Here is a 14,236-nt window from a genome sequence, read left to right as displayed (position 1 = left end):
CCGCAGTTTAACATGAATACCCCAATCAGACACAGTATACTGACTCCGAGCCGACCAGTCCTTGCTTTAGCCCCTTAATGCCGAGCATCAGACAGGGTAACAACAAGTACCATCTTTTAACGTCTTTTGGTATGACGGGGCCGGGGATCGAACTCCGGACCTTCCGCTCTCCGGGCGGACGCTCTACCTCTAGACCACAGAGGCGGTCTGAAAAGATATGCCCAGTTTTAACAATAATGTCATGAACAGGAAAATACAGAATGTGAGTACACATGCTGGATATAGTCGCTGAAGATTGCTCATATTACCATTTTGAAGGGCTTGTTCAGCTGTCTGCTTGAAGGTTTCCAGCACATCGTTGGTGTGCATAAGCCGGGCATGGATGACTCCCCGAGTATGAGCCCTGTATTGCTGCAACCAAGCAAACAGAAAACATCACTGGACATTTCAGTAACTACGATTGTGACCAATGATCCACACCTTCGGGCTACACAATCAACGGAGTCTAAATCAACAAGCTAGGTTTGCTTTAACAACTGTTACACCAACACTAACTAGTAGTGAAAATTAGTTGTAGAAACGAATATTTTCATCCACTGCACCATACTTGACACTGCCAACTATAAATCGTCAGTGTGCCAGGTATTTGGCCAACCTATCTATGAAAAAGATGGCTTATGCACTACAGACAAGAACACATGCAAGTGTCATGATAGGTATCGGATGGTTAGCAAGGTATTGTGATACGTGTCAGATTGCTCAAGTGGAGCATAGTCCCAGCCCTAGAGTCTAATCACTCGATCATCTAGTCGCCTCTTACGACTAGCATCGGTTGCTTGTTACCTATTCTAACCTAGAATCCTATGTATATGTAAAAAACATTTTCTCACTAGAATCATCTCAATTGTACACATTTACAGTAAACACCAAACAGGTATCATACTCTTGTTTTCGTGGCTAGAATCTTACAAATGTAAAACTTGGTTAAGAATCTCTATTACTGTGCATTACATGCAGAAGGTGAGGTGTGGTGACATGGGGTTCAACGTCGCGTCCAAGATTATTGCACTCACACAGCGACATGCATGTACGTATGTGTGTGTTTGTGTGGCTGCTTGTACTAGTCTGGAATGATGCCAATTTATAGTGCTAGCTCACTGAGATACCATGCCGCAGTTTAACATGAATACCCCACTCGACACAGTATATTGACTCCGAGCCGACCAGTCCTTGTTTTAGCCCCTTAATGCCGAGCGCCAGACAGGGTAACAAGTACCATCTTTTAACGTCTTTTGGTATGACGCAGCCGAGGATCGAACCCTGGACCATCCGCTCTCTGGGCGGACGCTCTACCACTAGACCGCGTAGGCGGTCTACATGCTGTAGGGCTATACATGGAATAATGAACTGACAGAAAGTTAGGCCCATACCGCTTCATTGGCGAAGAAAGCATTACAAGGTTCACAATAGCGGGACTCTTGGCGACTTCCCTTTCCAACCAATGAAGGCGACGGGCCTGGCTTGGAGATCTGGGATGAAGATGTTGCTGTTGCTGTAGATTTAGTTGCTGTAGATGTTGTTGCAGGGGACGTGGTTGCTGCAGAAACTGGTGCTGTAGACATAGTTGCTGTAGATGTTGCTGGAGGTTTAGTTGCTGTAGATACTGGGGATGGAGTTTCTGCTGCTGTAGATGTAGTCTTTCCAGCTGGAACACATTCCTCAACTTTGTCAAGCTCTTGGGTCTGCTGTTTACAAGACGGAAGGTCTGTAGGTTGACCTGTGCTGGGTTGATTGGACTGTTCACTTGAACTACCCAGACCTTAAATAGAATACAGATTATTGTTTTGCTTGTTCCTTTGTAGCTTAATGCCACACTCAGCAATATTCCAGCCATATGATGGCGGTCTGTAATAAATCAAGTCTGGACCAGACAATCCAGTGATTGACATCATCAGCATCGATCCCACACAATTGGGATACGATGACATGCATCAACCAAGTCAGCGCGCCTAACTACCTAAACCCATTCATCGCCTCTTACATCAAGCATAGTCACCTCTTATGGCAAGCATGGGTTACTGAAGACCTATTCTACCCCAGATCTTCACAGGTCAAATACAGATTTTAACGAGAAAGCAACCCAACAAGTACTGACAATGGACTTGGAGGTAAAATGGGTCATATGTTTCTGAATCGCTTTTCAGATTCAATTTCATTTACATTTTATTTTTTATGGCTGACCAAACCTGTAAATGCTCTAAATTCTTGTCTGAGTATGCCATGTGAAGACAAAACCATACTAATAAAGATGACGACATATGAAATACATCATAGTCTCTGATCATGCTTCTTGTTGTTCATCATGTTTTTGTTGTTGGTATTTTTGTGCAGGGATAGAAATGTCATTTTTTTTCAAGTGAGTGAGTGAGTGAGTTAATATTCAACGTCACATCGGCAATATTTCAGCCATATCGTGACGAAAAGTATTACATTATTTAACACATATATCTAAACTTTAGAAAGACCTGTCATCAAAGGAAGGTACAATAACTAGAATATCACAGAGTCTATTTAAAACTAGTTGAGGAACATTTAAAAGCAGAAAGAATTAACAACACAATATAAAAATGGGCTAGAGATCGTCAGTAACTAAAGAGAGATCACCATACCAGGGACCATGGGGACTTACAGTGCCTTTGCTTCCTGCAGGTTGGATTTATATCACTTCAGTCACTGGCGATATTTTACCAGTTAAGCATATTAAAATTCTGGCATGCATATAAATACTTCGAATGATGTGAGACTTACATACCCTCTTAGGGGGACAATAATTTTACACTACTTCAACCCCCCTTGAGGGTACAGCCACTAACATAATAAGTTATGAATTTGCACTGCCAATTTCTAAAACAATACAGTAAATGCATCAATTTTATTAATAAGTTCTATTTCTTTTAAAAACATAGTATTAAAAGAGAAATAACTTTACTAAGAAGGTCCTTCACTGTTTTTACACTGAAATATTTATCCCTTGTGATGGAAAAATCAATACAGTCAAGCAGGACATGCTTGACCGTGATTCTTTCATCACAAGGGACACTAAACGGAGGATCCTCGCCTTTTAACAAATACTCATGGGTATATCTCGAGTGGTCAATACGACATCACCTTCAAATCTGGACTGACAACCCAGGTCGATGTAAGCGATATTTGGTTTAATATCTCATGTAATTTATTGATACCTGCTATGGCGTCCCACTTCTTTTGCATTAGATCTCGGATGTAAGATCTAATCACGGGTTTAAAAATCAGTGTAATGGATCAGAAGTGGTGTCACAGATTTGTTGAGTGCTGCTTTTGCAGCAGCCATTGTGTTACCAATGATACCAACATGGCTTGGTAACCAACAAAAGACGATGTCATATTGGCCAGTAGCAAGATCATTAATTAATTTGAGAATTTGGATTAAAAGTGGATGTTTGGATGACTTATATTTTTAATCGCCTGAAGGCATGAAAGAGAATCCGGAAAAATTATGAATTGTTTATGTTTACTGATATATTTTAGCGCTGTAAAAATGGCATTTGCTTCTGCAGTGAATATGGAACTGTTGTCAGGTAATCGTGAAGATATTGTTGCACTAGCAACTGCACCACCATCCTTAAATTGGATCCATCTGTAAATTTAGATTTATAAGTGTCATAATTGTTTCTTTATTGATTGTATGCTTGTTGGTAAATTAATTGGTTAGTATCTGATTTCTTTAGTTTTGTTAATGTAAGGTCTACGTCTGGCTTTACCATTTGCCAAGGAGGAGATGAGAAAAGCTGAGTAGGAGCTATATCTTGGAGTTTAATAATAGAAGCTGACATTGCAGGTTTTATTCTGATTCCGAGTGGTGGAGTGAGTGTTGATTTCTTATTGTGTACCAGAGGGCATGATACTGATGTTCAGGTGTGCACTTTGGAATTTGCATGTGCAAATAAGAAGATAAACAATATGTTTCAAAGATGAAAAGAAAACATAATTCTGTTGCTAGCGCATGTTCATCAGTTTCCATGGTTTGTCCAGTTTACATGTTAACTACATTCTCACTGGCTTTACATTGCACACATCGTCACAAGGATAGTAAGGCCACACATTTTTACTTTTATGCTTCACAGATTTATTCCAGCTTTTCCACACAAGGTTGGCCAAACTAAAAATAAATAGCTATGTCTATCATTTATTTACTTATACGAAGGTCATTCTGCTGTGGAGTTAAAACAGCAGCTGTCTTCTTGAACAACTGATAGTGATGTAGACATTGAATTTATACATAACCTTTTATATTGTATAAGAGAATATATAGTACTAGCAGGGAACAAAATAAAAATAAATATTTATTTGTTTCATTTATTTCTTGGACTAGCTGCTTTTCAGTAGGGTCGGTGGGGGCCCGTAAAACGAAAAACAAAAAATGTGTGAAAAGGTGTGAAAACTTCTACAGGGGTATTATCACCTTGGCATTATAATATTGATTCGAAGAATCATTTTAAATTATCTCACTGATTTTAAAGAAAACTATAGGAATTTTAGATTTACAAAGATAATATTTTCTAAATGCGTAAGAAATCAACATACATGCTGCCAAACCACGTCCAAGGTCACTTGGTGGTATCTTACTTGTAGATTCTTCGGCAGGTGTAGTCTTGGTAGATGCTGATGCTGTTTTACTTGGGGATTCCTTTATAGATGCTGTTGATGACGTGTCTTTGGCACCAGGAGCTTGTTTGACATTTGTTTGCCCTGGTTCATCTTTGACAGTTAAATCTTTGTTGTTAGTTGACTCTCTATTTACAGAAGTGGACACAGAACTTTTCTTATCAACAGAGTCACTCTTATTTTTGTTGGTGTCTGGTGTAGGTTTTGCACTTGAGTTACCTCCCCTTGGAATGCCTCTTGTATTGTTTTGTCCTCGGCCTCTATTTATATCTACCTTTCCCCGACTCGTATATCCATGACCACGATGGCTTTCATGAACCAATGCACTTCCTCTCCCTGCAGATCCTCTGCCACGATCTGGTCCCCCTCGACCATGCAAAGTGAACCCACGTCCACGATCACCTCCTCGTCCACGATCACCTCCACGTCCACGATCACCTCCTCGTCCAGTGGCTACTCGACTTCGTTCAGCACCCCGACCAAAGTAACCAACCCCTCGTCCACCCCGGCCATATCCCACTTGAACAGGAGCATATTCACTCCACTCTGGTTCCAAATGAGGATGATCACGATGAAGTAAAGCTCTTTTCGGAGGTGGTTCATATTCGTAATCATATTCTCTAGCATACGGCTCAAGCTCTCTTACTCGATTATATGGATCATGATAGCCGTGTGATGGTACACCAGAACCGCGTCGCGCTGGTACACCATACCCACGGCGAGGTGGTCGGGATGGACGCGGGTAAGGAGGTTCATCGTCCAAAAGTCCTCTTCTTTTCAGGCTCTCAAGTCTGTTTCGCGCCATGGCAATGGCTTGTTTTTCAAAGCCGCTCATGTTCACAAACTCGATTATTATTATTGTTGTTTGGATGTTTGGCAGGACCCAAAAGGCACTACAAATTCCCTATTCCATAGACTATTATTATTAAAGTAAACGCGAATCAGATATTGAACCTCTTGTTCATACATCGTCCACCTTGGTAAACCAATTATGCGTTAACAAGGCAGCGGTGCTTCAACGCATAGTGACATGCAAAGACGAATGAATCAGATGGTGCATTTCATTAATTATCAAAAATCTCAAAACTCGCGTCTGCCTTCTGCGGTCGCCTTCTGTCCAAATAACCGGAAGTAATCCGGTTACGAGTAAACTGGTATCCATTGTATGTTGCGCAATCCCTACACGAAGGCTCCTCACAGGGGTGTCGTTGTCTTCATATTGTCGGTGCAGTGTGAGAATGGAGTTCTAGTTGCATATCAGGGTAGCAAAAAATATATTTTACTAGTAGCCGTGAAATTATACACGAATACACGATATTCTAAGATTTAAACTAAATAGATATTCGAATACATGACACCTGTATGGATAACAACTTCTTTTTATTTTGTTATCAATTGAAAAATGTCATGTATCATGTTCTACCAATTTCTGAATGACCTTCAAAGACTAAACAAATACTCAATTTATATATTTCATTTCACCATGCATTCATTTTATACATATCTTGTTCTAACTCATTTACCAAATAAACACTGTCTTGTTATTCATGAGTGCTTGCATATCCGTTGTACCTTGGAAGCTACACTAGAATATATGACATACTTCATGTTTTATTTTAAAGAAAACCAAATCGTATAATCACAGAGTGAAGATACGGTGCCATTTTCACTCATCTGATGCAATTTCAAAATGATGTCCTGCAATGACACGTGATGGTTTTACGATAAACCACAAGTAACAACTAAGTCATTCTTATACCTATACAAAGTCATTCTTATACAAGTATACACAAGTATGTATGGCGGCCATTCGGTCAAAAAATACAAAGTACGCAATTCAGGACAAATATTACGAATAAAGAACTAAATGTTACAACTACTAAAGGTCATAATACAATATTAATAGTCAAATGTTACGAAAAGACGTCATAAGAAAAGAATGAACAATGTGTACGAAAGAACGTCATCTGGCGTTCTTTATTGTCAATGTCCTTTCGTGCTCACTGACGTTCTTTATTGAAAACGTCCTTTCGTGCTCACTGACGTTCTTTCGTACACATTGTTCTTTCTTTTCTTATGACGTCTTTTCGTAACATTTGACTATTAATATTGTATTATGACCTTTAGTAGTAACATTTAGTTCTTTATTCGTAATATTTGACCTTAATTGCGTATTTTTGTCCTTTTTTTCAACTTCGTATTTTTTGACCGAATGGCCGCCCATAAGTATGCTGTCGTGTTGATGGTCCATATGTAAGAGTGTGTCTACCTATAGATCTTGATATGGCAGATTAAAACTTATGACTGAAACTGGCAGATATAAGAATGTATATCATACCATATTGCCACATTAGACTGTGTCTGTCATAAAAGATGCCTGCATGTTTTACTTGTTTGTAAGATCCGTGAAGATCCGGGTTAGAACAGTTCTTCAGCAACCCATGCTTGCCGCAACAGCTGATTATGCTTGCCGTAAGAGGTGACTAACGGGATCGGGTGGTCAGGCTCACTGACTTGGTTGATGCATCGGGATCGGGTGGTCAGGCTCACTGACTTGGTTGATGCATGTCATCGTATCCCAATTGCGTAGATCGATGCTCGTGATGTCAATCACTGGATTTGTCTGTTCCAGATTCATTTATTCACAGACCGCCGTCATATAGGTGGAATATTGCTGAATGCGGCGTTAAACAACAAACAAACAAACAAACAAACACAACTTGTTTGTGAAACCTACACTGCTGTACGGGCGACATAAAGTGCCCTACTGCACTCACACTTTTACAAACATAACGAAGTCAGAGAAGATTGAAATTATTCATGTGTTCAGCTGATATTTATACATTGTTTATGCACAAACCAAGGAATTGTGATGTTTTTTTCTCTTTGAGTGTTACATATTGTATTAATGTATGCATACGTGAGATCTGTATTAGCTCTTACCACGGGGTCTACGGATTAGGCCTGTATATAATGCAGCCTGTTCTTTGAGTAGACTGGTAAACCAATTTATTATTAAACCATGTGAATAATCCATCAAATAACATTAAACAAACAAGCAAACAAACAGCAAGAATAAAACAGCATTTGTTCTTGTTGTTTAATGCAACAGTGCAATATTCCAGCTGTATGACGGCGGTCTGTAAATAATCGAGTCTGGGCTAGACAATCCAGTGACTGATATTATGAGTATCGATCCATGCAATGGGAGACGACGACAAGTAAATACCACTTTCTTCAGGAACCACTTTCAATCAATGACGCCATGATTTTCAGAGTCATTAAGATCACGAGGATTATAAAGACAAAACTTTATAAAGGCAATATTTGTCTCTTTTTGTAAGTAATATGTTCATCATGTGTCGTGACCTGACAGATCTGACATACCGTATTCGACGTAATAAGCGCACCGCTCTAATAAGCGCCCACGGCGATATTTGCTAATATATTGGCTCGTGAACAATCCCAATTAGCACCCTTTCCGATTGATCAATGTACACCATACTTATTTATTCGCTGATAATACGCACTCGTGTGTTAAATGCACCCTTAAGTATGGGCAGTTAAATTCTGGAAAAATATATCTCTCCTATATAAACATTTCAGGCTGTCAGCATAAACCACGACATTTATCTTTCAACTCTGTTTTTTCGACAAAATGATATTCTAATAAGATCCCCCTATTTCTAATTTTGAGAGCCCCCTGGGCGCTTATTACGTCGAATGCGGTGTTCACTTGTGCCGGTCACTAGGTCATACAGATATCAACGTTGTCAAGTCACTCTGAGATGAACATGACAAGGAAAGACATGTCCTCTCTTTATCTTCACCCACATCTTTATGATATGCAGGCGCGGACATATCTTTGGTGTGTTTGCACTCAAAATACCAAAATGCTAGTGCACAATTCGGGAAACAATTTGCTTTTGTTTGCCAATATATAGTCAAATAATTGTTATTCTTGTTGAAAAAACCATGACACTAATTGATTTTGTCAGTTGTTTCTTTAAATTGTGTGGTAGGGGATGCAGGGTGATATAAATATTCAATATGATGCTGGTACGCATCTATCGTCGGTCTTATGATAAATTGGAAAATATGCAGATACTCTGTTAACTAGCCATTTTATTTCTGCTGAAACCTCAATGATTTTTGTTTGTCACAAATTACACATTCGACTTAAAAATAGGGGATAATGTATTAATAAATAGATTGTTGAATACCATGATTCTATCATTTGCTGCGATGCATAATTCTTAAATATTGAATTTGGAAGCAGCTCGCGGTCACTATGTACAGTATAATTAACGTGTTCTGTTGGTTTGCGTGGCAACTTCGTTTTTGATGCTGCAGGGAAGACAGGACCCCAGTCTGTGATTGGCTCTTTTAATAGATTCAAGGGCAAGTAACTCTACTTTCGCTGGTTACTTCCGAGAAAAATCTTCAGCTGATTTGTGAGGACAGTCATTGACAAATGTCCCGTTAAAAACGTCTGTCACCGCTATCAATCATCGACAGTTTGTTATGCGAATGGTAGGTAATACATGCCAATGAGGTGACCACGTGTAATGTTATAAGGTGACGAATAGTAATTGTTGCCACAATTAACACCTCTTCCTCAGTCATTTTTTTTTGCAAATTGTAGGCCACGAAACATCCGTTGCGGTACACTGCTAGGTTGAGAGATTACGGTAGCAATGTAGCATTACACCAATATATATGTTTGTGCCGGACCTTCTTTCTCCAGAAACAATTGCATCTGCCTTCCCCTCTCAACGGTTGGATATCTGGACCAACTTGAGGATATCATACAAAAAGAAAAATCCAAAGGTTCCAAGAAAATGTAATAAAATACCTGAGGACTGTCATCTCATGGGGTGCAGGCTAAAACGGCACCTCAGCAAAACGTCACCGATTTCTCTGGCGAAAACGGCACCGCATTTGGCGAAAACGGCTACTATGTGTCGGGCGAAAACGGCACCTCTATTTTTAATAATGATAAGAACGATTTTTGTAGTAATATATATGGTTTATTTACATGGTATTTGATGTATTTACATGTTATTGGATGTATGTGATGTATTTACACGGACAGGTAAGAAGTCCTCGGCAATCTGAAAATATGAATAAAAGTTAAAATACAATATTCGTTCTGTTACAAAATTGCGGTTATTCTGAGAATTTATACAATAGCATAATGTAGTTTAATTTATTATAAGTAGTACCTCGAAGTCCAAAGTCCCCGGCTCTTTGGGGCGCAACAGTTCCCGGGTTCAGTTTGCCATGCGAATGAGGGTTGATACTGGTGATACTGGCGCCCGATTTGTAGATGTTTTCAACAGCTTGTTCCTTGCCCGGTGACGTTTTGCTGAGGTGCCGTTTTCGTTATAACCCCATCTCATGTAGTGACCATTTGTGTCATACAAACTGGGGCTGGGATGAGTCCAAATTTACTACTCAGGTACCCGCAGTAGCCGTCTGATTGGTAATGGTTTTACTGGGGCCAGGAATAATCTATTTTCATAGCAAGATATACACGTATAAAAGGATCAGGTCATGCATACACTAAGTATACTGAAGCTTCATCTTTTATAAAACATATTAATGTCAGAAGGAGTGTGTGAAAGAAATGCGAACATTAGTTACTTGTGTAGCCATGAATTTTTGTCATTAAACAATATATCAAGTGACTAACCATGGGTTTGGGTAGTCCTGTGGGTACCCGGGTCCTACTCAGTGCCCACCCGACCCGGGTACCCAAGTAAACCACTCCAGCACTAATACAAACCAAATATTTTCATACAATGTCACTCAAAAAGGAATGTAACTGGCAAAAAACAAACATGTATGTACAGAACATAAATGGGGGATCATGGATTTGATGAGGCCAGTTGGGTAACCTAGTGGTTGGAGCGTTTGCTCTTCACACCAAAGACCCGGGTTTGATTCCCGAACATGGGTACAATGTGTGAAGCCCATAGACATAAAAAAAGCTTGAAACATTATTTTGGGATTGGTCATCTTATTATTTTTCATTTGAGTAAATCTGTTTTTGTCTGTTTCAGAGTCACCATGGCAACTGCCTCCCCATCTCATGTTAGCAAGGAGAAACTTACTGATGAACTGTCTTGCTCCTTGTGTCTTGAGTGTTATAAACAACCCAAAGTGTTGCAGTGTCAGCATACGTTTTGTCTGCCATGTTTACAGAGGCTCATGGATGCTTCCTTTCCTAGTATGCAAATCACTTGCCCACTCTGTCGAGAACAAACCTTTGTACCTAATGGAAACATTGAGGCTTTGAAAACAAACTACATCGTGGAAAGCCTTCTGACTTTCATGGCCCAGTGTACAAGCATGGGCGGACACAGTGACCTTGAGTGGTCGGGCCAAACTGTTGCGAAATATTGCCAACTTTGTCAAGAGGAAAGGGAAACTGACATTTTTTGCGACGACTGCAAAATGTGGCTGTGTAAATCGTGTTCTGTGCCACACAACAGGCTCCCTGCTACGAAGTCGCATCGAACCATGGCTGTTGCTGACATTGTTACAAAGGCCAAGGACAAGTTGAAGGTCGTTGAAAAAGAAATGCAAGGCTTGGAGGAGGCGATAGAGGAACAACACCAGAAGGTTCTCATGAATCAGGAATTTCTGTCGCAACAGGCGGGTAAGGTTGCATCGCAGATTGAGGCCTCATGGCGGAAGGCAGTTGACATTATTACGGAAAAGAAAGTTGCTCTCATGCAGGACATAGCTTTGAGTGTGTCACAAATTGATGCTAAACAACAAAGCAAGATCACCCTGTTGCAGGAAAATGCACAACGTATAAAGGAAGGCTTGAGTTTCGTGAAAGATGTAAGGAAGAGTTCCGACGCTCATCACATTACCAATATGTTCGGACATGTTGAAGCGGTGAGGCAGACTGTGTCACATGATTCTTTGGCTGAGGATGATTTCGAGAAATGTCAGATTGAGTTCCATGCTGTCGAACCGCTGTCTCAAGCGATAAGTAGCTCATCGCTTGGACACATCTTGTGTGGAAAATCGTCAGTGGATGATTCCCCCGTGTACCCAGACAACGCTGTGACAGTAGGCGAGCTGGTCCATCGTCTTGCATATGGGTACTACATTACCGGAATAGCTTCAGCATATGATGGTAGTATCTTTGTGGCTTCCAACTGCAATTCTCTTAAGAAAATCAAGAAAAGCATTTGTGAAGAAGAGATCTACCACGTTGTGAAGCCGTGGGGGGTTGTCAAAGCTCCAAGTAGTGAGCTGATCCTCACAGACTGTGGGAAGAGTCTTGGTGGGGGGTCAGTCAATATTCTTGACTTGGAGGGCAAATTTGCCAGAGTGATCGCAAATGGTCTCTCTCTTCCTCGTGGAGTTGCAGTGGACAGTCACGGTCGCATCCATGTCTGCGATGAAAATGATCGATGTGTTTATGTGATGACACCGGAAGGAAGAATTGTCGCCATTATCAAATATTCTTGGGATGGCAAGTTTCTGTTTGAGGCGCCAAGGTTCATTACCATCAACAAGTATGACTACATCTTCATTTCAGATGGAGGAAAGTTTGTGAAAATGTTCGACAGTAATTTCCAGCTCAAATGGACATACAAGTCTCCATTTGCTCGGGCTGAGTTCTGGGACATCTTAACGGCTGACGTGGGCGTACTTTATGTTGCGGACTGGAATCATGGCATACATATTCTCTCAGAGGAAGGAGAGTTCCTGGGCCTGCTGAAACAGCCATTTAATGATATTGTTGTCAAGGAACCCACAGCGTTCTGTCTCAATTTCAACAGATCCTCGCTTTTAGTCGGGACATCAAATGGAGAAGTATTTGCTCTTGACACAGTTGAAACAGAATAAAGATGGCCTCTCACAATGCCGTTATCATTGCCATGCCATGAATATGTTGCAATGGGACTAACTTGGCTGTCTTCCAGTCTCAGATCTGCACCATCATAAGACCTATTGTCTCCTGTCTCCAAAGTCTAGCTGATGTATCTAGTTGCTGAAAATCCATTGGCGGATTCAGAGGGGGGTACACACTGCCCCGTTTTTTTTATACCTTACATGTTAACTGTGCCCTTGATCAAGTCACTTAATGACTTGTGTAATATGTATGCACAACCATTTTCAAAATTCTGGATCTGCCTGTGAACTTGTAAAAATGTGGCCCTACTGCTCAACCCATGGAAGTCATACAGAATAACAGCTGTCATAGTTGTAGCTTGAAGCTTTGACCAATATGGCTGAGATCTGACTGAACACAAAAAAACTATAAAATAGAAATCAGAATTGGAGGACTTGAGGACAATTGTGACTAGGAACACAAACTTTGGGTGATCTTGCCGGGCTGTGACCCAGTTTTTGAGCTGGATTGCCAAATATAGACAGAATTATTTTCATTGCGATGGAAATCATATTCTTGAAGATGTCACTACATTTATTATACATGTATTGGGAAATTCAGCTTATTTTCAATGCTTGTACATACCAGAGCAATAAATTTGCATGATAAACCAGTTCTCATTTGTATTCCTTGTATTATTCTTATACTATCACTTGGGATTGATGCTCATATTAATCACTGGATTGTCTGGTCCAGACTCGATTATTTACAGACCGCCGTCATATAGCTGGAATATTGCTGAGTGCGGCATTAAACAACAAACCAGCAAACCAACTATTAATTGGTTCAAGGTCAAGTTTTTACGAGTCAACAAGGCTGGACTCCCACATTGAGCCGAAATGCTTTCATGTAACTGAAATACTACCAAAGGTGGCTTGAATTGCAACTCTCTCACTAACTAGAGTGAATATTCTTAATTCAGTGTTACCTAATATCGCATTACCTACCGTCACTGCAAGTCCTGGGCTTAATAACAGATTTTGCCTATTTTAATTGAGTAACATTTTTTCCAAATTTAAGCCCAGGGCTCAAAAACCAAACAGGACTTAAATTGATATGAGGAAGGAACATCCCTCATGCACAGCTTAATGACACAATTCTCACAAATGGAATGAGAGAGCAACACTTCAACATAAGACATGATTTTCTTTTACAACTTGAAACTGGAGTCAAAAACATGTTCAAAAGTGAAATGACAGCTCTCAATAAGTAACAACAAATGCAGTTATGCCTGTCTGTCATATGCATTTAAGATGTCCATGTGAGTTTCCAGAATATCACCTATGTTAGGGGTCCAGAGTGGCTTGTAAATGTAGAAACCTCTAACAGAGCTTAAGGTGCAAGTTGGCCACACAGAAGCATGCTACATGCTACCATACATGTTGGGAGTGCATCTGGTGTGGTCTGTTGGACCATATGGTTTGTCTGTTTGTAAGCCCATGGGCTAAATATCGAGGGGGTTGAAAAACGTGCAGCCCCGGTAATATAATTGAGCTCCTATATTCCTAGATTCCAGGTGAATTGGTCCCCAGCAACCAAAGCTTGTTGTATGAATTGACAATATGGAAAGGGTGTTAGGTAATTACCTCAGGTTATAGGCCATTTCATACATGC

The 14,236-nt window shown here is 40.3% G+C and overlaps 2 protein-coding genes across 2 annotated transcripts in view; one reads left to right on the top strand and one right to left on the bottom strand.

Annotated features, from left to right (window-relative positions):
• The window catches only part of LOC124142679, a 44,855-nt gene extending 39,025 nt beyond the window's left edge, over positions 1-5,830 (bottom strand). The window contains exons 1-3 of the mRNA XM_048386028.1: positions 4,624-5,830; positions 1,431-1,819; positions 309-411 (exon numbers count right to left, since the gene is read on the bottom strand). Of these exons, the coding sequence (XP_048241985.1) occupies positions 309-411; positions 1,431-1,819; positions 4,624-5,539 (1,408 nt within the window). The 5' untranslated portion in view covers positions 5,540-5,830. The remainder of the gene's footprint in view (positions 1-308; positions 412-1,430; positions 1,820-4,623) is intronic.
• Positions 5,831-9,122: 3,292 nt separating this feature from the next.
• On the top strand, positions 9,123-13,238 carry LOC124142626. The gene is made up of 2 exons (XM_046511199.2): positions 9,123-9,237; positions 10,770-13,238. Exon 2 carries the CDS (start codon positions 10,777-10,779, stop codon positions 12,574-12,576), a length of 1,800 nt encoding a protein of 599 aa, XP_046367155.1. The 5' UTR covers positions 9,123-9,237; positions 10,770-10,776; the 3' UTR covers positions 12,577-13,238.
• Positions 13,239-14,236: the final 998 nt, after the last annotated feature.

This window comes from Haliotis rufescens, unplaced genomic scaffold (assembly GCF_023055435.1).
Source record: "Haliotis rufescens isolate VD_foot unplaced genomic scaffold, xgHalRufe1.0.p SCAF_10, whole genome shotgun sequence".
Taxonomy (NCBI): domain Eukaryota; kingdom Metazoa; phylum Mollusca; class Gastropoda; order Lepetellida; family Haliotidae; genus Haliotis; species Haliotis rufescens.
This window is presented reverse-complemented; position numbering and strand designations above follow the sequence as displayed.

Excerpts from the sequence above, each read along its gene's own strand:
- LOC124142626 (XM_046511199.2), top strand. The coding sequence starts at position 10,777 with ATGGCAACTGCCTCCCCATCTCATGTTAGCAAGGAGAAACTTACTGAT.